Here is a 26,624-nt window from a genome sequence, read left to right as displayed (position 1 = left end):
ACCAGAAAACAAAAAAAAAAAAAAAACCATAGACCAAAATAATATTTTAACATTCAAGGGCATTTTATAAAGTTAGAAGATTTATAAATTTTGTAGCGCTTCTTATACACATATAATAATATAATTTTAAACTTAATTATGATTTTGTTTTAATAGTTCTTTTTCTCATTTATGTGGCAAGACCGCCCGATGTTATAAAAAGTGGACTGTTAAAATTATTTTAATTTTTAATTTTTCCCCATTTTTTTTAATAATTGGACGAGGGGGTTTTTCACACTTATTTATTCATGCCTACGATGTGTGTTCAAGGAGTAAGAAGATTTTTCAAATTTCGCGGGAAATGGAAGACTTAGCAATTCAAGTAATTTGCTAACCCACTCAATGTGTTTCAAGCAACATATGCAGGTGCATGCTTACATATAATATAAAGGGTGTTCCAATAACATGTGTTATTGGTGAATGAATTGCGCTATCGAGAGGTGATTAACGATTTTTTGTGGCCGAAATCGGATGGTATTGATCTGGACAACGTTTATTTTCAACAATACGGCGATACGTGCCAAACAAGCAACGAAACCATTGATATTTTACGGGAAAACTTTCCGGTCCGTGTTATCTCTCGAAGTGGTGATCACAATTGGCCACCGAGATCTCGTGATTTAACACCTTGTAACTTTTTTCTTTGAGGGTCGATTCAAGACCTCAAAGATGGAATTCGTGGGGCTATCGAGGACATAGGCCACACACCTTGCAATTCGGTTATGTAAAATTTCATGAAAAGGATGTTGTCCTGTAAGCGTGGTCGTGGTGTTCATTTGCCTTATGTTATTTTCCACTTTTAACAGCATACCTTCCTCTTTATAATGAAATAAACATTCGATCATTTATATTAAAAAATAGCATTTTTCTTTGAATATCAAAATAACACCTCTGTTTGGAAAACCCTATATTTGGACACTTACGAAATTAACAAATAATTATTGCATACCTGCACACACACACTTTTGCATTTATAGTATAATGCACACTTTACCAGCAAATGAGTATTCACAGCACCTAATACACTTTCGATGCTGCTCTTCGTGAACTCAATTTATCTGCTCAATACCCAGTATATCCCGCCTGGATGCCCCACTTCAGACGACATACATACATACTTGCTTACTGAGTGCCACCTCTTGCACCCTCGATACATTGGACTTTCTGCAGATAAATGACTTTATTACCACATTTCAACACAGCTGGCAATTAATTATGCCCATTCGGCGAGGATGAGGTGGCGAAGTGTGAATAGTCCTTTCGTCTTGTTTTCTATGCAAATAGGGGATGCAGGTTTTGCTCATTTTATATTTTATATTCTCCACACTTTATTCGTGTTTTATTTTGCATTTTTTTCAGCTTCTAAAATGCTTGAATTCTTTCTTTCATTTTTCACAGAACCTTATCCGACAATAGCATCATTAATATTGATCCGAATGCATTTTATGGACTTGGGAAATTGAAACGTTTGAATTTACAAAATTGTGGCCTTAAATCATTGCCAGCGCACGCGTTTCAAGGATTGAAAAGTTTAATTTCACTGTAAGTAAGAAAACATTTATGCAAGTGCACACACACACACACGCATACAAAAGTACTTAATTGAAAGGTAGCTATTGTTTTCGAAATTTAAAATATATATACACTGTGTTCGAATAACTAGCGCTAAATCATAAGTGCTATGGACTGGTGGCTTTGGTGACAGGATACCACTGGTTTCATCTACACTGCGTTAAATAGCTACAGCACTAGGACTTGCTGATATGTTCAAGCAAATTATTTGTTTCTTATTTATTTTGGATAATTTTTCATGCAAATGCAGTTGGATTTTACAAAATCAATATAAAAGTTCATCAAAGTCTCAAAGTTTCATCGAAAGGTTAGGTTAGCCTGGTTGGCAACAAGCCACGCATAGACCTTTTGGTCCCTAGCGATACCAGATGGATACCGACCTCTATGAATACTGAAAGTAGACATCATGTAGGTGTCATCGAAACAATCACACAAATTTTTAATCAGAACTTTCAGAAAAATTTCAAATACACGGTTTGTTAGCCCCTTGAGCTTTGATCAAATAAAGTTCCAGTTTGAGGAAACTCAAAAATCGCGCTTATTTCTAATAATTCTTGTTTTGGCTGGCGGTGCATTTTCTACGTATAATGAATGCTCTACATTTTGTTGTACGGAAGAGAACACCCAACGCCGTCAGAAAAAAAATGTAGGAAATCAAACGATATTCAGCCTCTTAAACTTTGTACCCAAACATTTTTACCCAAAATTTAAAATTTAGACTTATTTGGTTTTGTAGAAGAACGAACTTTCTTTTCAATGAAAAAATATTAAAATTAAATATGAAACCAATAAATTGTGAATAAGGCCCTGTGCTGTAATTATTTAACGCAGTGTATACTTAAAATTTTGAAAAAAAAAAATTTGGAAGAATTTTCTGTTCCTTGTTCTCAGGCAGTAAGAGTTAAAAAAAAAACATTTATATTTCTTCACTTTTTTAAGTATAAAATAATATCGGGTGATTTTAACAGCTTGAAAACTTAAAAGCGTATTACAAATCAGAAATATTATTGGAATGAATTTTTTGTATTATAATCTGGGATTTATAAACTTCGCGAACTGATTTTTTTTTTTGTGAATTTTGAAAGTGAAAATGAATTTCCACTATTTGGAAGTGCGATTCTGACGTTCTTGATGACTCTCAACGCTTACTGAATAGAAATGTCAACACAGTTTGTCATTCTCACCTGTCAAATTATAGTTCTCATTCAGCTAAAAAACACCCGATACTATATATTTATTACATCTGAAAAGTATGGAACTCGTACAGGTACGCAGTCCTTAGCACTTACGATTTTACACTATTTCTCGAAAACTTTAGTTCAATTCAAATTCGCACTTATTCACAAAAACTCCTATCACATACGACACACGCACACATCCTCACATGCACACTCAACTTTATAGCGCCTAAATATATGCTTCACGCGCCTTTGTACGAAACGTAAAAGCTTTGCAAATTTAGCGGTAATCACTTTGATGCACTCAAACCCAATATATTTACTTAAAAAACAAGCCACCGCAAATTGCTAAACACGGCAAGAGTTAAGTTATTTTAATAACGCCTAAAGATGTTGCTACAAATTTCTTTGATTGTCAGTTGATTTTCGTATTTTATATTTTAATTTTTTTTTGCGCTGCTATGCTGTAATTGCACAAACAACCACAACCACTGGATAAATGCGCACATTATGCAAAAAAAAAAATTTAAAATTTCAATAAAATAAAATAAAAAGCCAGCTGAATGGCAACGCCTTAGCCAGCATGGACACGGACAGCCTGCAGCATCTGCCAAAATTGCGCACTCTACGCCTCGAGGGTAATCTATTCTATCGGATACCGACAAACGCTTTGGCTGGATTAAAAACACTCGAAGCACTGTGAGCTATTTCTTACACTCTTTCTTGCTTAGTTGTTCTGCTTTCGCCTACTTCTTTCCCGCACCCGCACCCGCACCTACTCGCACTGTCTCTTTAAATACTTTGTAGTTCTCAAATTGTTTAATAAATTCTTTGTTTTCCTATTTATTTTTTTAGCTTACAAATGCCACCTCTTTGCATTCTTATAATCTTATATAGTTGTAGAAGTTGAAAATATTAAAATTAACAACATAGAATTGTAGCCTTGCAAGAGTTTCAAAATTAGACAGAGCTTTTGTTGTTATGCTTCATATGAATGAATTTCAGTGGAAAAAGTATGATAAACGTAGCAGTTCAATATCATCACCTTAATTACTTACTAATTATAAGGCTTACTAATTTGTTAAAAAGATAGTAGCTAAGTAAAGACAATAAATACCAGAATGGATGACCAAAAGTAAATTTTATAGACTACGCTAAGTATTTTTTAAAGCAATTTATGGTTTTGGCTACTTAATAAAATTCTATTTAATGTTTTAAAAATGCATATTATTTGAAAACACAAAAATGAAAGATGGTAAAGGTCTTTTTATCTCGATATCTGGTTAAAGGTCCCCAAAGCCAATGCACCTTCAAGCTTCTTAATTAATCCTAAGATGTTCTTCGCAGCCGCTCTACTAACAGTTATAAGATCAGCTATAGTTGAATCTAGATCAAACCAATTTCGGACATTCACATAAAATGTGCTCAGATATCAAATGGACCTCCAGACATAATCGGTATATCATCCGGTTCAGTTGCAGTTGTGGTCGAATAAAAATAAAGGGTGGTTAAGTTTCAAGGGCCGGTATTGATTTTGAATAAAATACAATTTTTTTAGGAAATTATTGTAATTTCTCTTTATTATGATAATATTAGTATGGCTCAATTACTCATGAAACAAAATATCGGCCAAATGGCCGCCGCGGCCTCGCCGGCGCACCTCCATCCGATGGTCCAAATTTTCGATGACGCTGAGGCATAATTGAGGTTTTATGCCGTTAATGTGCCGAATTATCTCACCCTTTAGCTCTTGAATAGTTGCTGGCTTATCGACGTACACCTTTTCTTTTAAATACGCCCAAGGAAAGATGTCCAACAGTGTCGTTGGCGTTTGGATGTGGTTCACATTCAACATCGGCCCTTGAAATTTAAGCACCCTTTATATAAGTAACCAATAAAGTAACTGATAAAGTAACTGATGAGGTGACTGTTAAAATAAGTCGTGAGCAATCTTAATCTTAAAAGCATCAAGCAAACTTTAAACGAAAAGTTGCATGAACATTTCGAGAACTCGCAATACTTAGAAGAATTTTCTTAGCTGACTGAAGTCCCAATCAGTTACTATCAAACTTGTATTTTACCTACACATTCTGCTAACAAAGGGCTTTTTGGGAAGAAATTAGCCGATGAGGAGGAATGTTATAGTGCTAGTGAGAGCATATCAAACATACTATTGGCGTGGCAGCATCTTCGATAATGTTTCTGAAACTTTGATTTCAACCACCTTAACAAAACAAAAAAAAAATCGCTGTTTGGACAATAGCTTCAAAGATGCAGCTGTGTATGCCAAAGTGTGTCTCCTGCTAGTTAAAAGGTTACTAGGTTAACCCTTCTCTGAATTACTTATGCCCAACTTCAATGTACCAATTTTTGCGAATGTATGTATTGTGTTGGATACGCGCAAAAGATTATATACAGACTGTGTCAGAAAAAAGGAACCAAGATTATTTATGAAGTATAAAAGATATAAAGGGTGATTTTTAAGAGCTATAGGAAAGTTTTAAAATCGATAATTCTGCTTATTTACGTACCCATTGATCCAAAAATGAGCTTCGTCGTTGAACACAATTTTTCAATAAAAAAGTGGATCTTAAACTTTTTTAACAGAACACGCGTTTTTGTAATAAAATTCAATGATTTGCAAGCGTTGTTCGTTTGTAAAACGATTTATGGTTAAATTATAGACCAACCTGAAGATTTTTTACAGTGAAACAAAACACGAAACGTGCGTCAGCTGTTTAAAGAAAGCAGTCCAACAGTGTCTGTTTAAAAAGATAGTAGCTAAAAAATCACCCGTTATATTTAAAATGTTTTTACATGAAAGTATGTACAAAACTACGAGTCACAATTACTCAATAAGCAGTATAGTCTCCATCGTTCTCGAGTATAGCCTGGCATCGTCTCGGCATGCTTTGAACCAGTTTTTCTGCGTAGCTCGTCGACAGAAGACGAGATTTTGCGAACTTGTCGCACGAGTTGCTTTAAAACATGGACTGGCCTTCCGGCAAGATGCGTTTTCATAATTACCCACACATTTTCAATGGGGTTGGCGTCTGGGGACTGAGAATGTCAGTCCATTACTGTGACGCCATTTTCTTGTTTTGTTGTTTCTCAATGTATTTTCCTGAGCGCAGTGGTTTTGATAATGTGGGACGGTAGGATTTGCTCGCCTCCTTCAGTCGTCGTTCGATGGTGTTGATACTTATATCTATTCCCTTTTTAACAAGAATTGTGTATGCTTAGCGTAGGCGCAAACAGGTGCCCCGCTTAAAAAGTACGAAGATCACTTTATCCTGCTTTTTTGTCGTCACTCGCTTCAAGCCGCGCTCGGAAAAGTCATCAACATTTTATACCACTGATTCCACAATACAACAAATTGTTTTGATTTTTAATCACTTTTGCAGCCGCGGCGTAAGGTAATTTCGCCCCTTTCGAATGCTTGCATAAAAATACCGCCTTAAAACGCTTCGCGTACTTCTCACTTAATTTTGTTAGGTCGCGTTTACGGGAAAGTTTCGCACGACACTAACCTGAGTTAGCACTGGCGTCGTAGCCGTTGAGTGGGACTATTACGCAGCAAAAATCAGAACGAAATATATCTTGAAGTTACTAGAAAAAAAAACGGTTCTTTTCTTCTGGCACATACTGCTTTAACACTTCGCTATTTACCGTTACAAAAGTAATTCTACACATTTACTTGTACAACTAACTTCCATTCGTATGTATATGAGAAAGTACACTCCCTGCTCTCACTCGCGAGCTCAAGTGATGGGCATACCTGCGTGAAAATATTGAGGTATTGCAACAAAAACTAAATCAGCGAGAATTGATTTTTAGCGATTAACGATGTTTTTAGGTTGAAGCGACAGACCTCTGTATCAGTCAATGAGAGGGCACAAAAGACCATGAGATCGAAGTGCAAACCTTCAATAAATCTAAAGCTAAAAATCTGTCAATGAATTAATGCTGTCAATTAATAATTCCGGCCGTATGGCCTCACATGAAACACTTATTTAGTAGTTTTTATGAATTATTAGGGTTAACGACTTTTCATCAAGAGATTCAAATAAACAATAACAGAAAATATCGATGGTTGAGCCCCCACCAGCTCCACACCAGTGGTAAGTGCACTTTTTGACGAAAATGAGTTCGCTGCCTTTTTAGGGTATTCAACATTGTGCAAATGTGTTTGGTGCTCTAACAAAGTTTAAGTTATTTCAATTGTAAATTTTATAAGTTGAGTATCATATCGGAAGAGCTGGCAAAAATGAGTCAGTTAACAAACAATAGCCATTAAAAGGCAAAATATGCCCTCCTGAAAAAATTTTCATTTATCTATCTCAAGTGTGAGCTCAACCATCGATATTACCAAAATAAGGGATATTTCAATTTCGAACGCATCGAATTTGAAATTTTTAGCCAAGAAAATTTCAAAATTATTTTTTTTAACCAACTACTAAAAATGATTTCATTCAAGTAAATTATTAATATATATGTAGATCAGTAGTCATTGCTTTTGTAGAAAAGAAATTCTCCTTACATAAACTCACATTGTATTTATTATATCTAACTTTTCGAAAACCTACATGTGCTTTGGATAATTAAAAGGGCCTATCTTTCAAGCAAGAATCGGAAAATCCCTTTTAAAGTTAGCAAATTCTCTCAAATATTTCACGCTTTTTCATGTATTGAAACTCGCTACGCGTGGGATTTTGAAATCGCGCGCTGTGTAGCTGGTGTTAGTTTTCCAAAATTCAAAGCTGAATGATTCGACAATATCACAAAATTTCAAGAGTAGCTTTGAAAACTTGGTAACAGATGCTTTTTCACTGTCCAAAGCACAAATTAATTAAATTTTACTAATAAACCAAGCCTTTAAGTCTTTATGTTATACTTTGCCTTCAGTTTTGCAGCCTATTTTGTGTATATGTAAATGTGTTAATATTTTTTACTAATACTTTTTCTTGGTTAACGCAAATTTCACAGAAACCTTGGCAGCAACCTTTTGACAATAATCAACGATGACGATTTTCCACGCATGCCAAATTTAATCGTGCTGTAAGTACTCGCAACTAGTCAAATACGTACAAGTGTAAGTGTGCATAGAAATTTATAATTTCTGTTCAACCCGAGTTAAGTAAATTTTTTAGTGCAAAATTACGATATACAAAGGGAGAGCTCAAATAAGGCTTCGTATTTTTTCAACGCCTTGCGCCATTTGTACAATTTTTGGTGCTAGAAATTATGAAGTAGATATCATTATTTGTATTTGCCTTGTGCCTTACTGGCGACGAGACGCGGGTTTCTGAGTACGTCTGGATTCCGTACACATCAGGCGAGGGAGTGGAGAGCTGCGAATGAACCAAGAAGAAAAACTGACTGTTTTCAGTCAAAAAGAAAGCGATGCTAACGTAAAAAAAAAGATTTCTGACATAAGACCACCACCACAAAAAATTGTCCAAAATGAACGCATATTTAGAGCCCTTCTAACTTGCATCTTTTAATATGAAAACTCGATGGGTTATAAAACTTACTTAACATAGACTCTTAATTTTTTTTTTAATTATGAATAAAATGTTTAAAATTTTAATGAAAATTTGTAGAAATTTTTTTTAGTTTTACATTGTCTGAAATTTTGTTTTATGTGTGGTATTAAAATTTATAAAAAAGTAAATAATTAAATAAGTAATCAAAACTTTGCCATATGTCACGCTGCTATTATTGTGCACACGCACACTGAATTTCTTGTTTTTTACAGCCTTTTGAAGCGGAATCAAATAATGAAAATCTCTTCTGGCGCATTTGCAAATCTAACAGCTTTAAAAGTTTTGTAAGTATCAAAGAATTAATTGTTTATAAGCGGGAAAATTTAGGGTGTCCCATAATTTAGAATTCATAATTTATTGTAAATTTTATAAATATCAAAAATTAACAGATTTAAAAAAAATGTTTTTTGATTTTCTACCAATATTACTATTGTATAAACTTTAAAATATTTATCAATTGTTTTATGAATTTTACGGCATCATTTACATCACGATTTTTTTTTTGTGTATTGTATCTTGAGGCAGACTAAAAATAATTTGTTTTGACACTTTGTTAAAAAAGAGTCTAAAAATGGCAAATGAAGCTTAAAATTGTTACAAATTACAATACTGCTACAAATTGCAATACCGTACAAAACGAGCCCTATGAAACCCTATGCTCCAATGACAACCCTATGCGACGACGACTTTAAACAAGCGTTAAGCAAATATGTGCGTGTATTCGGATGGACAAAAAAAAACATTTTTGTTTGTTTGATGCCTACACTCAAAACTTATTCTGTGGTTAAAATGAGACACCTATTTTTATTTTTATTTTGGTTTTTTAAATGAATTTACCTATGCCGCCAACATTTTGAAAACCACCATTGAATTCCAGCGGGGAAAACGTGCTTTACAGATCGGTTCATTCCCTCGTCTCAAATGTCCAAAAATGTAGGGCATACAAGGGAACTTTATTTTAAAAGAAAAGCGAAATAAATCGAAATAAATATTTTGGTTGTCTAATTTTCAATAGATTTTATTTTGGGTGCTTTCAAATTCACTATAAAAATAGCTACCATTCTGTTTTTTAATCAAGATTTGAATATAATTTTTACGACGTTCGTGAAGATAAACCAAAAAAAAAATGTCAAATATATTGATCTGTAAATATTTTATACCAAATTTATAAAGTTGATTTCTTCTATAGGAATAAGTCCGTAGTTTTCAAGGCATTGGCGGCTCCAGTAAATACAAATCAAAATAAAAATAAAACGACGTATCTCTTTTTTTTTGGGAAATAGAACAAATCTAGGAGGTAGCATCAAGGACAAAATTGTTTGTTATTGTTTGTTGGACCTTCCTAGCATAAACATAAACATTTGTGATTGATATCAAGCAACGTTAATGTCGAATGGGTTAAGAACTTAAAAAGTAAAACTTAAAAAAAAGCTCATACTGCTGTTGAGGTAATTGAAATATGATTCTTAATGACTTATGTGAGCCACTTTTGCTTAAAGTATTTGCCACGCTCCCTCCTCTTTCGAATTAAATTTCACAAGTACTTTTTTAGCTATTAAAAATTCACAATCACATATTTTCAACGCCAACTCTAAGGAATCAGTAGGGACCTATGACAAAATCTTCTAATACCGAAAACCACATTGGTAGTTTTTAGATATAAATTGCGATAATTTTTTTCCCCCTTTTATTAAATAGTTCTCACCAAAATTTTTCATTTGCACGATATTTGATTGAATAGCTTCGGTTTATTGTCCCACGATTTTGTAAGCGAGTAGATTTATGTTTCTTATTGTTGTCCCAATAAAGTAACCCACATTTTAGCGCATTTGTTGAAAGGAAAAATCAAATAACAACAATAAAAACGCATCTATAAACAAAGAATTGAAAAATAAAATTCGTGCATGGCTGAGCGCCAGCTGACATCAAACTTATTGCTTTCCAACAAATTTAATGGACAAAGTGGACGAGCGAAGCGCCGGATAGAAATAAATGTGTGGTTTTACAACTAAAAACAATAAGAAAATGCGCGAAAGGGAAAAGCGATAACGCAAAAAGTTGAAAGGATGGAATTTCAAAACAAAGGCCACTGGACTGAAATGGTTATTGGTTAGATCGAGCGCCATCACTATAAAAATGGTTGGTAATTTATTCCCGAAAAAAGCACTAAAAGCATAAATGCAAAAATCAATGGCCGATGCATTGCTGCACACCGAAATAAATGCGCCAACAACTATTCACGTGTGTAGCTCTACGTATATGCACACACACACACATTCATGCAGTACATAAAAGTTAAGGCAGTAAAAGTAGTGCTGAAAACTGAAGAAAAACTCGCCACTTGTCGAAGTTTTATGTCATTTTTTTCGTCACATATATTTTTTGCGACACTTTGTTTACAAACAAAACTCTAAGTAGCTCCCGCAGCAACATTTGTCGAATAACAGAAAGAATTGGTGAAAACTTTGGTGAAAAGGTAAAAGTTAAAAGTTCTGTGGCGTCAATGCTTCTATAAAATCGAGTGATACTAACGGAAATTGCTTTTTATTGTTACTGTTTACGCAATTGAGCGTTTGAAACGGTGGCAATTTCAAGTGACCACTGGATGATAAATGCGTTGCGTATGCGTAGAGCATTCGTATTTGTATGCACACACATACTCGGTTTTGTGAAATGTTTATGTAGTATAAAAATGCAAATTTAAGTTTTATCTATATATGCGCACGTATGAACGAATGTATCCACATAAATTTCGTATATCACATATGACGTCATTTTACAGACCACAGTTTCTAAAAGGCATAGCTCTTGGTTGCTTTATAGACGGCATCTCAATTGAGATGTAGTGAATGCAGCAGCTCGAAAGTCGCTAAGGAAAAAAGGAACTACCTCTACCGAGTTACAGCGATGGACTAAAGCCCCTTTCTAGAGAAGTGATGCCCATACTATTTTTGTATGAGATTAGTGCTTCAGCGAGTCAAGGTCCCAGGTTCAGTAAATTTGATTGAGGTGACCAACTGTTGTGATTTGGAGATATCGATCAAGAATCTTTGTAAAACCAGTGCTTCAGTAAAGCAGAAAATGAAAATAATCAGAAGAGAAGATACATGACAGGAATTGATTCATCCTACATATATCAAGAAACGGATATGTTGAAACGGCCTGTAGCTCAGAATACTATGTAATACATTAAATAAAAGGAATGAAGGAGTGGAAAATAAAAAAGTTTCATGATTCAAATGATTTGAAAGAAATTTTGTATGCACGTTGTGTTTTACTTTCTAAATTCATAGGCCTTGGGCTCTATTGAAAAGCGTGACATAATTAACCATAAACACACTCAGAAAGTTTTCATGTAAGGAGCCATATTGGTGTTGTTTACAGTGGTTTAATCTCAGTAAAAAAATGAAATCAAACTACGAACATTTTCGGGCGATAATTTTTGCACACTTTTAGACGTGGATTAATCAGAAAAGAATGCATCGATGAACTAAAATCATTATGCAGCTAGCATGCACCATCCTCTAGAACCGATAAAAACTGGCACAATACATTTTTCGTGGTTGTTATTCATTTTTGGAAACAAAAATTCAGTCAGCTTGGCTCGATAGCGCTTGCCATTCACCCTAGCGGCAGCTCCTTCCTCACTTCGAATGAAGTAATGACCGATGACCGAACATTTTTATTTCTTCCATTCAGTAAATTTCTACAGTTTGGAGTTCTACATGAAATTCTAAGAAGAAGGTTCACTAAAGCATAGCTCTAAAGTCAGTTTCGAACCCTCAACAATTTTTTAAAGAAACTATTTTAGTTCTGAATACAAATTGCAGAATGCAATTGTTAATACACAGTTGAAAATTTCTAGTCAATCGGTTATGATTTGTTCGAGTGCGATTGGCTTTGAAGAAAGTCGTGTTTAAACATTTCGATGGAGTGCTCATCAAACTGAGACGGTCTACTTCAAACGGCAAAATATAATTCTCTTAAGATATTCCTCACCTTAATTATTCGATGGCTATACAATTTTTAAGACGGTGGAGCATTTTTGCAAAACATAAGTAAGAAAAGAATTGTTTTTTTTTTACTTCTACATTGACCTCCCTAATGGAATACGATATATGTATATATGTATGTACTTTCTGAATATAAAATATTGTAATTTCCGTAGTTTAATAATACAAAGTGTGCCATCCCGTTTGATATATGTGGATACCAAGTTCCTTCTTTTCATTTTTAGCAATATTTTTTGAAAAATAAGCAGAATCAATGCAGAATGAAAAAAAATAAAAACAAAAATCTTTTTAATTACTGAAAACGGAAGTCATTGCTATCTGGCGCACTTTGTGTGACTATGATTGAATTACGGTAATTTCAAGCGTAGAACAGATAAATCTAAACAAAAATATGCTGCTCAAGACGAAGTATAGTTTTTAATTTTAATGAACCAATGAAATAAACAAACAAACAAAAAATGACCGCTGTAGCTGAATTCGCGCCGGCTAACTTTCGGATGTGCGCTGGTTCAAAACTACGAGCATGAAACCTCAAATTGTTGAAAAACAGATTTTTTTAACAGCAGTCGCTCCTCGGTAGACAATGGAACACTTGCGAGTGTATTTCTGCCATGAAAAAGCTCCTCATAAAAACCATCTGTCATTAGCTTAAAACTGTAGATCCCTCCATTTGAGGAAAAACATAAAAACGCTGCTCGGCCAGACACCTAAAAGGGATATAACCCTAAATTACTATAATATGTGATCCATAACCTTTCTGCTGACACATAAAGATTGGATAGAGATAGTCTCAAATCAGGGCATATCTGGGGAAAGAGAGACCTTTCACGGTCTTATATTATTATTAATTGAATTTTTATGTTCGTTATTTAGTTATTTTTTAATAATACAAATTTAAGTATGTAATCTTAGAAGTTAAAATTTTAAGGAACTTTCTAATAAATTGTCTTAAATATAATATTATTTCTCCATTCCACTATTTCCTCTGCCTTCATTCTATGTCTGCAACATTTGCACTGCTGCCTACAAAATAGAGAACTGGATGACAATTTAATCAACAGCTTACCGGAGGGATTAAATAAGTTATCGCATTTACAGGAATTGTAAGTATGATTTCCTATGACGATGTATTTGTATATTTAAAAAATTATCGATAGCCGTTTAAGGTAAATCGTTTTTATAACTGTTTAAACCACAGATTATGCTATTTACAACGGTACTACAAAATTCTGAGTACAAGTTATTAAGGAAATTGTGTTCAGCATTCCAGTTTTTTTTCTAGAAAGTTCATTAAATTAAGGTATCTTGAAATGCCTTAACTTTCGATTACTGAAAGTTAAAGGTTAAATTTAACGATATCAACCCAACGACCATTTGCCAAAATCCTTGACTTCTGTTTATGGCAGATTAGATTTCCATTTTCCTGGCATATTTAAAATTAAAAAAAATACAAAAACGGACTCTCATAGTAAAACAAAATGGAAGTTTAGGGAAGAGAGAAAACCATGTTGCCGACTTTTAATTGCTTACTAAATCTCATTAGACTCCAATTCAATTATATATTATATATTAAAATAATTTATATAAAATATATTTCAGGCTGAAGTTCGTAGAATATCAAAAAAAAAATGTAAGCCAAACATTGAAAAGGAAAAAGAGTTCACGCATATGTATTTTGTAATGATTTACTGTTTAAATAATTATTATTGAATATGACAATTTAGAAGAGTCTTTGAAGTGAAACTTCTTAGACGTCGATGGACGATCGAGAATGGAGAGTAAAATTTCAAGGCCATGCAACGCTTTGGGCATCTTCGTTCCGCGAGAGAGAAAAAATATATAACGTAAAGGAAAAGGAGAAAGAGAGCTATACCTTATATATATCTTAGGATACACTCTAGGCTATTTTTCCGGAATTTTTCCTTGTGGTTGCTAATTTGTAGTGAGAAATAGCACTGCCTAATTTTTGGCGCTGGTTTGTTGGTGCAAACTTGTAGGAAATATATTTTTGGTGCCTACTTTTTGGCGTTATATTTCCTTGGTGCCTACTGTTTGGGGCATTTTTTGGTCCCAGTTTTTTTGGCGTGTTTTTTGGTGCCTGCTTTTTGGTACTTATTTCCGTTTCCTGGCTGGTGCTTGTGCATATTTAAGGTGCTATCCATTCCGGCGTCGATTTATGATTGCCTTGCGGTAATTTGTGCCACTGCTACGGTCCTGGAATCGCTGCGTTTGCCCGGGTGATAAGCGCTCGGAGTAGTGCGCGTTGTTGCCACGGTTTGTGTCCGGCGTTTAGCTACACCGGTCGACCCTTCTCCGTTTTTTGTAAATTTTGTCTATTTGTATTCCCTGCAAATGTTGTGAATTTATTTAGATGTATTTTCTTTCTCTCTCTCTCTCTCAGTCTGCTTTGAAAGTTTCACTTCTGTTATGTGCACTACGCTACACGCACTTTTTTGTTTTATACAAAATAAGTAGGAAGTTTTGAGTAGTATATTATTATACTGAATTTATTTTTTTACAAATGGCAACCCTGTTCAAAAATATATTTGAAATAAAGGTTTTTCATAGCTCTTTACACCCATATGAAAGTATTTGAGTTGACTTATAAAATTGAAGTGGCTCCTTTAAACAGAAGGCAACCATCTGCAAAAAAAATGTGTTATATAAACTTTCTTCAATTTATTTCATTTGACACTCAGACTGAACTATTTTAATTACTTACTATAAATTTTAGAATTTGATTTTTAAGCAAGTGGCAACCCTACTGAAAATGTATTCGAAATAAAGATTTTACAAACCACTTTTCTCTGGCACCCGTACTGTTAAATTTTATTTATGTCATTATTTTTACTTGAACTTCAATTTTCAAATAAGTGGCATCCCTCTCCAGAAATATTTTCAAACATGAGCTCGCCTTAACCTTATACATTTGATACCTATATTGTATTTTAATACTTCATTTAACTTATTAATTTTTTTAAGATGTGGTAACTCTCTTTAAAAAAGTATCCTATTTCTCATTCCAGATCATAGCCTATCTGTGGACAAAAATCTTAACATACAAAATTACATCCCCACAAACATACAATCTTTCACATTTACAGTACCAGTAGCATTACTGCATTTGCACATTACTACATATTAACATACGATATATATATTTACCTATATATGTTTTTTTTCAAAATTTTTTATCAGAAAATTTTAAGAATATTTCCACTAGTTTCCAAAATGCTTTATTGTAATGTTCTTGTCCTGGCAAAAATCAACACTTTTTTTTAATAGCTGTATAACCTCTTTCGTTATTGTGAGTATTTAAGTATTTTTTGAAAATTCGAACTCCTTTAACGAATTAAGTTGATGAGAAAATTAAAACTGAATATGAAATATTACAATAAAAGATCCATAGTTTCACCTCCATATCCAATTATTCCTGGATAAATTTTATTGTCTCACGATATTACAAATGGCTCAAGAGTAAGCAGCTGGTAGTCGAATGTCCATATCACTCATACGACCCGGAAGCCATACGCTCATATATATTGAAATCTTTTATTTGAAAAAGTTAATTGACTCAAATTCTGCCATTCTACATAAAAGAAAAATGTTTCTGAACATGCACCGTTATTTCTATATACACTTTCGACAACATTTGTATGTAAGTTCAATTTACCTAGAAATAAATTTATCTGAACATTTCCATGTGACACCAGCAGCTCCTTATTGCAACACATGCGAGTATAATTTCAGTGCACTTGACTTAAACATCAATGGGCGTAATTTCAAATTAGTGTAAATTCCAAGATGTCGTCACAAGCTGTTGCTGAAAACAAATGTCCAAACAATATTGTTGCGCAAGCATAAATACCTAAACACCAGCGCCGCTTGAGAGAGAATTGGTGGAGGCCTACTTGCAACTTCAAATGTACACTTACGTAATACAAGTGCGTGTGTATGTATTACGTAACAAGGATGAGCATATTCGTGTGTGTGTGTGTGTAGATATTTACACAGGTATACACAAAGCTTCAATGGAAATATTAAATCGTGCTACATGCATCGATTGTCAGCTTAACAGGCTTCTCTGCCTCATCGTGTCATGAGAATGGCTTCAGAAATGGGGGACGGAGCGACAACTGCACTTCGAGTGGGTCACATAGCGGTTGAGGTTTGGGTTGGCTTACATGCCAGGCTATTGTTATAAGAATTGACTATGTGTTAGAAGAATTGGTAGCAACTATTTTTGGAGCACATAATCAGAGGAGTATTCCTATATATTTTTAGTTACTTGTTCAAATATGTAGCCGCACAGGTCGTTCCTTGTCAGTTACGAGTACAAGGAGCATCTTAATTAGTATTGTGACACAATGTCTTAATATTGCAGAAGCAAACTGAATGGTTAAGGAAGTCTAACCTTTAGTGAAGCTGAAATTGCTGTACCCAAGCAAGCGAGAGGAGGTCAAAAGGTTCGTGGAATGCAGAGGAAAGCGTAAGAAATTAAATATGAAAATGTGTTTTGTTTTCGGTATATTTATTTTATATGTAATACAGGGTTTCTAATCAGGTTAGCTATAGCTTTGAATTAATACTACCACAAGTGTTTTCTTTTTTGTTTTTCGTTTTATTTTCCCAAAAACATGACTTTTTAAAAATAAATATGTTGATAAATCAAGTTTGAAGTTATTATTATCTTTGAAAATAATTACAGGGCTTGGTCTCTGATATAAACAATCATTTCCGGTTTTCTTTGACGCATGGTACTCTGGGTTTTTGTATAGCGTACATCAAAAGATCGGTTCCATTTTCATCTACACATTTGCTTTGGTTTCACAATTATATTTCAGAAGCGACAGATTGTTAGCTCAGAGTCCCAATCCACTCGATGGAGCGGCCGTCTTAGATTTAGCTGGAGGGAGGAGAGTTTAGATGAGGTGTTTCATTTTGCTAAAAAAATAATAAATCTACAAAAAAATTTGTATATCTGAGAGAAAAAATAATGCTCAATAAATGAGTTTTATTATCGATCATAAAATAAAACTAAACAAATTATTATTGTTTTGGATGAAAAGCTTTAATTAAAAATATAATGACTAAAAAAAACACTCGAAAAATTAGTGCAAGCCATTTTCTACCATCATCAGAGAAATTTATCGCGTTCTCGGTAGAGGCATCTGTAACTTTTTGCTTTTTCAAACGTATATCTTCTAGAACAAACTTATTGGCCTGTCAACAATTTGTGGATATCGTTGCAATGTGCTGACCTGTGCACTAATCGACCTTATTTGACTTTCTATTTTGCTACGTCACCTTAAAATCATTATTCTTCTGGACGAAAGCATCATAAGTAGATGAGATTTCTTCCGTAGTGATCTGTTCTTATTTTTCTTGAATATTGAAGAACTTTACTTATCTCAATTTTCTACGGAGTTGATGTGTTCTTCCCTATGGACTGTTTTCCGGCGATGCCAAAGAGACTGAGAGACGTATGTATCAGAGATGAGTGAGACGTAGTATTTGCAGTGATATTATGTTACTAAGTATTTGCCACGTGTTAATTATCACCGACTCCTTCCACACCTCTTAAGCTCATCTTTTTCCAGTACTTTTTGACAGCCTCTCGTATTACGGTAATCTCGAGTGATTATATTCGAGTTTATAAAATTTTTCTCAAATTACAAACCAACCAAATTATGAGTTATGCAAAATTAAAAAAAAAAAAAACTTTATTTATACATTTTGGTCGGTTCATTAAGTTTTCAGATAACGGCCTTTCCGCTTTTTTCAACAGTTTAACAAATGCATCAAATACATTTTTTTTTACAAAATTTTAAGGTACCAGAAAAATAAAATTAATTTTTCTAAGCAAATGTGATGGACAAAACGGCGCATTTGAAATTGCTCACTCTTAAAATAAGGGTCAAACAAATGTCAATGTAAGCGGCTGGATGCATGTAGGAATTTAGGTTAAAAGTCAAACAAGACCAAACAAAAAACTACAAGCAATTTGTTCTCCATCAACCTAGATGCCACGCTCGCGCTCACCACCACTTCCTCAACTTGTTCAAGTGGAATCCATAAATGAGGTTATACGTATGACTGAAAATATAAAAACTTCTTCTTTTTCTAAAACAAACTGAAGACTTTGTATAGGCGATCAAACAGTGTAACTATGCACAGGAGCTTAGCGCTCTGGCCGGAGAAGCTCCAAATATGTGAAAACTGCCACCAGAGGAAATATCATACATGCATGAACATATTCACACACACTTGCGTGATCTGCTTGTGCGAGCGCTGTAAACACAGTGTCGTGTAACAACAACGGCAAAACACAGTGGTGCCGACAGCTGGTGAAAATTTCTGCGTTCGTTGCACAGCTTTTTCGCCAAATATTACACCCACATTGGCGGCGTGCAGATACTGAAATCATAACGTGTCATTTCATTGCATATTTACGAGCGCCATCTTAAATGATGCAGCAAGAATTTGTTTCACTACTTCACCACTGCGACGAACTGTTCTCCCCTTTTTTATTTTTTTACTTGCTTCCTTCTTTCCGCGCACAACTTCTTTGAAGTTGTCGCCATCACCGCTGCGAGAAACGGCTGTTTTAAACTGTTGGCGCTGAGTTTTTATGCATTCATATGTTTGTACATGCGAACCGACAGCTGGCTGGTAGGAAATAAAAGTAAAGGGCAAGAAAATTGGAATTGAAATTAATATTATGTAAGAATTAAATTAATGTTGGTTAAAATTTAAACACAATCACTTTTAATAAAAGTTAATGGATACAAATTAAGGAATAAAAAAATTATTTGAAAAAACTAAAAATTTGAATTTGCGTTTTAAAATATATATTAAAAAACAACATTATAATTTAAAAATTAAAGACATAAATAAGAAATTCAAGATTCTACTTTAGGAATGAAATATTAAAAATTTGTTATTAGAAACTGAAATTAAAAACGAAAAGTTTTAAACTGAAAACTAAAAATATCGCAAATAAAAAAATTAAATATTAATTAGAAATAAGGACTTAAAATAGAAACTGAGCAATTCTAAAAGACTAAAAACCCGAAAATAATATCTAAAACTTGAACACAACAGAAACTAATAACCGCAATTAAAATCTAAAACTTAAACACAACAAATTTAATTAAAAATCACAATTTAAAAAAAGGAATTTTAAAATGAAAAGAGAAAACTAAGAACTAGAAATAGAAATTTAACTTCTGGATTTGAAGTTTTGAAACCCTATTTAAAAGAAAATAGGTAAAAATTGGAATAAATAGATCAAATTCATGGTTAATAGATAAAAGAGAAATATTAAAAAGCTAATATAGAAAATTAAACAAACAATTAAAAATTTTAAACTAAAACTAAATACAAATAGTGCACATTAAAAAATTTAAAAATCAAATATGCAAAATTTAATGCAAAAATCAAAATGAAGATTCTAAAAAATTAAAACTTGAAATTAGGAACAAAAAATTAGAATAAAAATTTAAAATTATAATTTATGTATTTAAATACCAAATACAATTTTTTGTATTAAAAACATTACTAAAAGAGAAATTTTAAACAGAAAACTAAAATTAAAACATTAAAAATTTTCAAAGTAAAAATTTAAATTTAATGGTTATTAAAAATTAACCATCAAAACATAAAATCAAAAATTAAAAACTTTAAATAGAAAACTAAAATTAAAATTAAACTGAAAAACTAAAAATTAAACATGCAAATTATATATTAAGAACAAAATATTAAATATTGGAAAACGCGAAATAAAAACTTAAAAATGGAGAAAAATCGAAAAAAATTTACCATTAAAAAGTAAAATGAAGAAACTAAAACTTGAAGTAAAAATTTAAAAATTAAAACTGAAATTTATAACTTCAGGACTAAAATTTAAAACTAAAATATTAAAACTCAAAAGAAAACTGAACCTTTCTTGAATAGAAAATAAAATTAAGAGATTAAATTTAAATTTAAATTTTAAAATGAAAACTTAAAAACTTAAAACTCCAGCGTTTTAACTTAAAATTTCGAAATTAAGTTTTGAAAATCAAGTACTAAAAATAGTCTATTAAAAACATAATTGAAAAATAAAAGAATTAAAACTAAAAAATTAAATTAAGAGACAAACTTTAAACGCTTTTAACTAATAGTTCAAAATTTTAAATTATAGCTGCGGATTTGTCATTTTAAAAATAAACTTAAAAAATTAACATAAATCTTAAAGGTTTATATTTAAAAGATGGAATTAAAAATTTGAAATAATTTATATTAATTCAGGAATAAAATTTAAAAAGAAAATATTAAAATATTTATATTAAAGCTATATTAAAGTAAAAATTTTGAAGCTGAAACCTAAGTTTTAAAGATGAGAAATTAAAAGATCAAAAATTAAAAATTAAAATTAATTAATTAAAAGTAGAGAATAATAATTAAAATTCTAAAATTTCTAAGGAAAAATTAAACTTAAATGAAAAATTAGGAATTAAATAATCAAAATTAAATCTCGAGGTTTTTAATGAAAGACTGGAGATTACCATTAGAAATAAATAATAACAAATTAAATACTAAAAGGAAAACTTAAATATAAAATAAAAATTTGGAATTAAAAATTCAAAACTAAATGTAAAAATTTTAAATTAACATTAAAAACTAAATATCAAAAACCCAAAATTAAAACTAAAAAACAAACAAATTAAATCTCAGTATTCGAGATTTAAAAAAAAAAGTAAATATTTATATTAGAAACTGAATATAGAAATTAAAAAACTGATATTATAAATATAAGAATTAAAATATTTAAAGCTAAAATTTAAATATTAAAAATTAAATAATTTAAAATCACATAATTATAAATTGACTAATTTAAAATTGAAACCTAAATATAAAATTTAAAGTTCAAAAATTGCAAATAACATCTGAAATTTAATGCTTAAAAGTTAACAAATTTACAAATTATTTAATTAAGATTAAAATTAAAAACTAAAAATTATAACACAGGACGCTTTCTTCGGCATTCCGCGTCTACAATTGCTGCATGTGTTTGAAGAACTGAAATTTTTTAAATTTATTTTTCACCTGTTTCACGTAAATAACTTCATTTTCTCCAACGTACGGATCCATAACTAAAAACACTCTCAGCTGGTGGACAGAAAATGCCCACGACTAAGATCAGATGATCCCATAACGCTGTTTTACGTGGCACGGTTGCATAAAAAATTATTAAATATCACAGAAAATCGTATCAAAAAGTCTGGAAAACCTCGTCAAAACTCAGTAATATATTAAAAATATTTGCTATTGTAAATTTTCCAAGCCAGATATTATTTTGTATTTTTTTTTTGTGATATTCTGTTGTTTCTAATGTTACCATAAAAATTTTAATTTGGCATATTAACCCCGCCAATGCGATCAAGCAAAAAGACCAAGCACTCACAACATTGCACACAAAACTCACACCAAGCGTGCATGTCAAAAAGTATTAAAAGGAAGTGTGTTTTTACTAAATATTGCGACGTAAGAGTTTAAGCGTAAAACTAAAATTGCAATAAAAGTATAAACGAAAAATTATAAAAATATTTAAGATCAGTGCAAAGCTAGAGGCAAATAATTGAACGAAATTAAAAGTATTGGCTTGCAACTCTTCGCATATCTTTTCATTTTCCCACCTGGCATACTTTTACAAGCTTTCAATGAATTCTGTCTCTCACTACATCTTTTTGTTTCCCTGCCCTTCTGCTGAATAAAAACGCTATAAAATGCAAGACTTCAACTGCCATTGAGCGTGAAATTCCAGTGCGGCTTCTTCCTTCGTCGCCAAATCGGAAGCATGCGTTGCCAAACGAAGCGTGGGGCATCAAGTTGCAGTCAACACCCAGATACCAACACGCGCACATGCATGTAACAGTGCATGTTAAAATAATAATAATGTGGGGCATGTAATTCTGCGGGATTTAGGCCGAGCTTTTTTTACAAAATTTTTGTATGTTATTACTTATTCATATGTAATTTTTTCGTTGGTACAGCTTATATGTCGCTTTCGAATGGCCAAAGATTTTTTCAGCAATTTTTTTACAGATTATGAATATACTGCAGCAGTGACAGCTTTCAAAAAATATTTTGCTATCACGGTTTTCTTACTTTTCGAAAAAGGGAAAACTGAATTGAACCTGCCAGTTCCAGTCTCACAGCCAAGCACAAGCAAGTTTTCAGCTAGAGTTATATCGCTCAAGCAATCACACAGAAACACGCTTGCACTTTTGCATATGCACTGCAGCTCATACACACACACACACACATACACTTTTTGCATACTAAAGCACACAAAAAATTAATATTTTTGTGCGTTTGTGCACTTCCGCTCTTCTGAATGCGCAATTCTTCTCCATTTTCACTACTTTCCTCTCCCGCTGTTTGGAGTAAACAGGATAATTACGACAATGTTAAATGCAGCGATAAGAATGCGTTCACAATTTGACGCTGAATTCATTGCGCTCGTGGGAAAGTCGTCGTGCAAAAGTTTGCCCATTGTGGATTTCGTGAAAAGTATGTCAGAGTATTGACTCACTAAAATAGTAAAGTTGCAAGGATTTGTGTACATTTGGCTTAATTCAGTCATAAAACAAATTATTTTATTTCAATTACTTAGTAGCATTTTTTCAAAAACCGTACCGTTTTTTATCGTTGGATGTGCACTCAACGATGTGTGCACTAATTCGCTCTAAAGTTTCTTTATGTGATATTCAGTTTTATTGTGAAATTTCAGATCTGTTACCAGCAATCGCCTGCGTTGGATAAACGAAACGGATTTGCCCAGAAATTTGCAGACGCTAGACTTTCGTGCGAATCCGCTGTCGTTAATTATGCCGAAGGCCCTACGCGGTATGACGAGGTTACGTAAATTGTGAGTGGCAATCAAATACAGAGAGATATATGTTTATTTGTATATGTATATGTGCATAATTTTACATGCAAGATTTGTCTCGCAACCTTTCTTTTTCTTTCGACAAGAATTCTTTCCGATGTGCGCTCACTCAAAGTGTTTCCCGATCTCGAAGGCTGTTTCTCATTAGAGATAATAAAACTGGATCGTGCCGGTATTAAAGAAGTGCCCCCAAATCTATGTCGTCAAACGCCAAGACTGAAAAGCTTGTAAGTATAAAAAGCTGTTATATTTATTTGAAACTTATTTGAAGCTAATACTTAATTGACTTCCTTCTAGAGAGCTTAAGACTAATTCCTTAGTGCGCATTCCCAACTTAGCTAATTGCAGAGAATTAAGACTGTTGTAAGTAGCAAAAAATACGAATATTTAAAACAAGAAATTAAACCAAAAATTTTATCATTTTCATTAAATGAAAATTTTGTTTTTTATATCAGAGATCTTTCTAGTAATTACATTGAATCGCTTAGTGGACGCCCTTTCGTCGGCTTGAAGCAACTTCACGATTTAGTGCTCTCCTACAATCGCATCAAGGCGATACCACAGGACGCTTTCTTCGGCATTCCGCGCCTACAATTGCTGTATGTATTTGAAGAACTGAAATGTTTTATTTTATTTATTTATTTTTCACCTTTTTCATTTAACCCTTAGAGTACTGAATACATAAAGGACGGAGTGGGGTCACTAAATTCCCCCACACAAAAATTGTTTGTTTTGTTTACAAGTTAGCATATTAATATTACAAAGACTCTTAGTAAATTAAAAAACGATAAATTTTTATACAGGACTTAAAATAAAACTCGACTACCTAAAGGGAGAAAGAGAGAAAGAAATTATTTCCGAGTTATTAAAGAAAAACTAATCTTGGGGGAACTAAAGTCCCCCTCTCCGTACCCTAAGGGTTAAATAACTTCATTTTCTCCAACGTACGCATCCATAAGTAAAAACACTCTCAGCTGGTGAACAGAAAATGCCCACGGCTAAGAACAGCAGATCCCATAACGCTGTTTTAGGTAACACGGCTGCATAAAAAATTATTAAATATCATAGAAAATCGTATCAATAAATCTGAAAAACCTCGTCAAAACTCAGAAATATTTTAAAAATATTTGCCATTGCAAATTTTCCAAGCCTGATATTATTTTGTATTTTTTTTATTGTGATATTCTGTTGTGTCTAATGTTACCATAAAATTTTAATTGAGCACAGCAACCTCGCCAATACGCTCAAGCAAAACACTAAGCACTCGCACCATCACAAACTTGACTAACTGTCAAACTCACACCAAGAGTGCCTGTCCAAAAATAGTGAGAAGAAGAGTGTTTTTACTTGCTTTTTGTACAATGGTTTTTCCTCAGTCAACATTTTGTTTTAATTTAATTTAATATGTGCTGACTCAGTTGAATAAACTTCGCTCCAGCGCGATTATGCTCAAGTTGATAATATAGAATATTGTGCCTTCCCGATTACTATGACGTCAATACAGAAAATAAACAAATAAAATAGGAGAAAGAATAAGGGAGAGTGAATGGAAAGCCAAGAATATAGAATAAATCGTACACACATAATAGGTCTATTTATAAGTTCGTGCGGTTTTACAACAGATGGCGTAACTTGATTATTATTCCATCGATCCACATTTCCAAACATTCATTGGAGAGCTACTGTCGTAAGGCACAAACGTCAGTATAAGTTTTTTATTTGAAGCGTAAACAACAATATTTTTACCACACTTGAAAATGTCGAATTTCGTGCCAAATAATGTGTTTTTGCGGGGAATTCTTCTTCATTATTTTAATATGAAGAAAAAAGCAGCCGAAAGTCACCGTATCTTGGTGGAAGTTTATGGTGAGCATGCTCTATCTGAGCGAACGTGCCAGAAGTGGTTTGCACGCTTTAAAAGTGGTGATTTTGGCTTGGAAGACGAAGAACGCGAGGGTGCGCCGCCAAAGTTCATGGATACCGAATTGGAGGAATTGCTCGATCAAGATCCGGCTCAAACGCAAGAAGAGGTTGCAAAAACTTTGGGAGTTGATCAATCAACCATTTCCAAACGTTTAAAAGCCATGGGAATGATCCGAAAGGTAGGCCATTGGGTGCCGTATGAATTGAAGCCAAGAGACGTTGAACGCCGTTTTATGGCATGCGAACAACTGCTTCAACGGCACAAAAGAAAGGGTTTTTTGCATCGAATTGTGACTGGCGATGAAAAGTGGGTCCATTACGACAATCCAAAACGTCGGGCAACGTATGGATACCCTGGCCATGCTTCAACATCGACGTCGGCGCAGAATATTCATGGCCTGAAGGTTATGCTGTGTATCTGGTGGGACCAGCTGGGTGTTGTGTATTATGAGCTACTGAAACCGAATGAAACGATTACGGGGGATGTCTACCGACGACAATTGATGCGTTTGAGCCGAGCACTGCGAGAAAAACGGCCGCAATACGCCGATAGACACGACAAAGTTATTTTGCAACATGACAATGCTCGGCCACATGTTGCACAAGTGGTCAAAACATACTTAGAAACGCTCAAATGGGATGTCCTACCCCACCCGCTGTATAGTCCAGACCTTGCGCCATCCGATTACTATCTCTTCCGATCGATGCAACATGGCCTGGCTGACCAGCACTTCCGTAATTACGATGAAGTCAAAAAATGGATCGATTCGTGGATTGCGGCAAAACCGACCGAATTTTTCACAAAGGGAATCCGTGAATTGCCAGAAAGATGGGAAAAAGTAGTAGTAAGCGATGGACAATATTTTGAATATTAAATTTGTAACCATTTTACGTCAATAAAGTTTCAAATTTCGAAAAAAAACCGCACGAACTTATTCATAGTCCTATTACATTTGCACATTTGATGTCACTTAATTGTCAAATTCGCCAAAAATAATGTGAGAGGTTTTCGGAAAGCCCCACCTTCTGTATTCTTTATATCGTGAATTATACTCCATTTGCCTATTCCACTCGTGTTTTTAAAAAAATCTCTTTTTCACTTCGTTTCATGGTTTTGTATTCTACACTTTTCTTTCTGATCCCATTCCATTCCAACGCATTTCTTTATAAATATCTTTTCCTTTACTTTTACTTTTAGTTTCACACCATTTCATTCCCTTAATATTCATTTCAATACACCTATTTCCATTTTTATCGCATTCTATTTACTTTCCTTCAACTCTGTTCTATTTTATCCCATTTTGTAACTAAAGAGTTTTTTAAAAAGAGGTGTTATTTTGATATTCACAGAAAAAAGCTATTTTTTAATATTATATAACTGATCGGATGTTTATTTCATTATAAAGAGAAGGTATGC

The 26,624-nt window shown here is 33.1% G+C and overlaps 1 protein-coding gene across 1 annotated transcript in view; it reads left to right on the top strand.

Annotated features, from left to right (window-relative positions):
• The window catches only part of LOC128863964 (uncharacterized), a 101,394-nt gene that overhangs the window by 66,604 nt on the left and 8,166 nt on the right, over window positions 1-26,624 (top strand). The window contains exons 4-12 of the mRNA XM_054103403.1: window positions 1,438-1,581; window positions 3,345-3,488; window positions 7,776-7,847; window positions 8,548-8,619; window positions 13,383-13,451; window positions 23,126-23,263; window positions 23,371-23,511; window positions 23,582-23,647; window positions 23,740-23,883. Coding sequence (XP_053959378.1) covers window positions 1,438-1,581; window positions 3,345-3,488; window positions 7,776-7,847; window positions 8,548-8,619; window positions 13,383-13,451; window positions 23,126-23,263; window positions 23,371-23,511; window positions 23,582-23,647; window positions 23,740-23,883 — 990 coding nt within the window. The remainder of the gene's footprint in view (window positions 1-1,437; window positions 1,582-3,344; window positions 3,489-7,775; window positions 7,848-8,547; window positions 8,620-13,382; window positions 13,452-23,125; window positions 23,264-23,370; window positions 23,512-23,581; window positions 23,648-23,739; window positions 23,884-26,624) is intronic.

This window comes from Anastrepha ludens, chromosome 5, assembly GCF_028408465.1.
Source record: "Anastrepha ludens isolate Willacy chromosome 5, idAnaLude1.1, whole genome shotgun sequence".
NCBI classification, from domain to species: Eukaryota; Metazoa; Arthropoda; class Insecta; order Diptera; family Tephritidae; genus Anastrepha; species Anastrepha ludens.
Note: the sequence above shows the minus strand (reverse complement) of the source record. Positions and strands in the feature narration are given on the sequence as shown.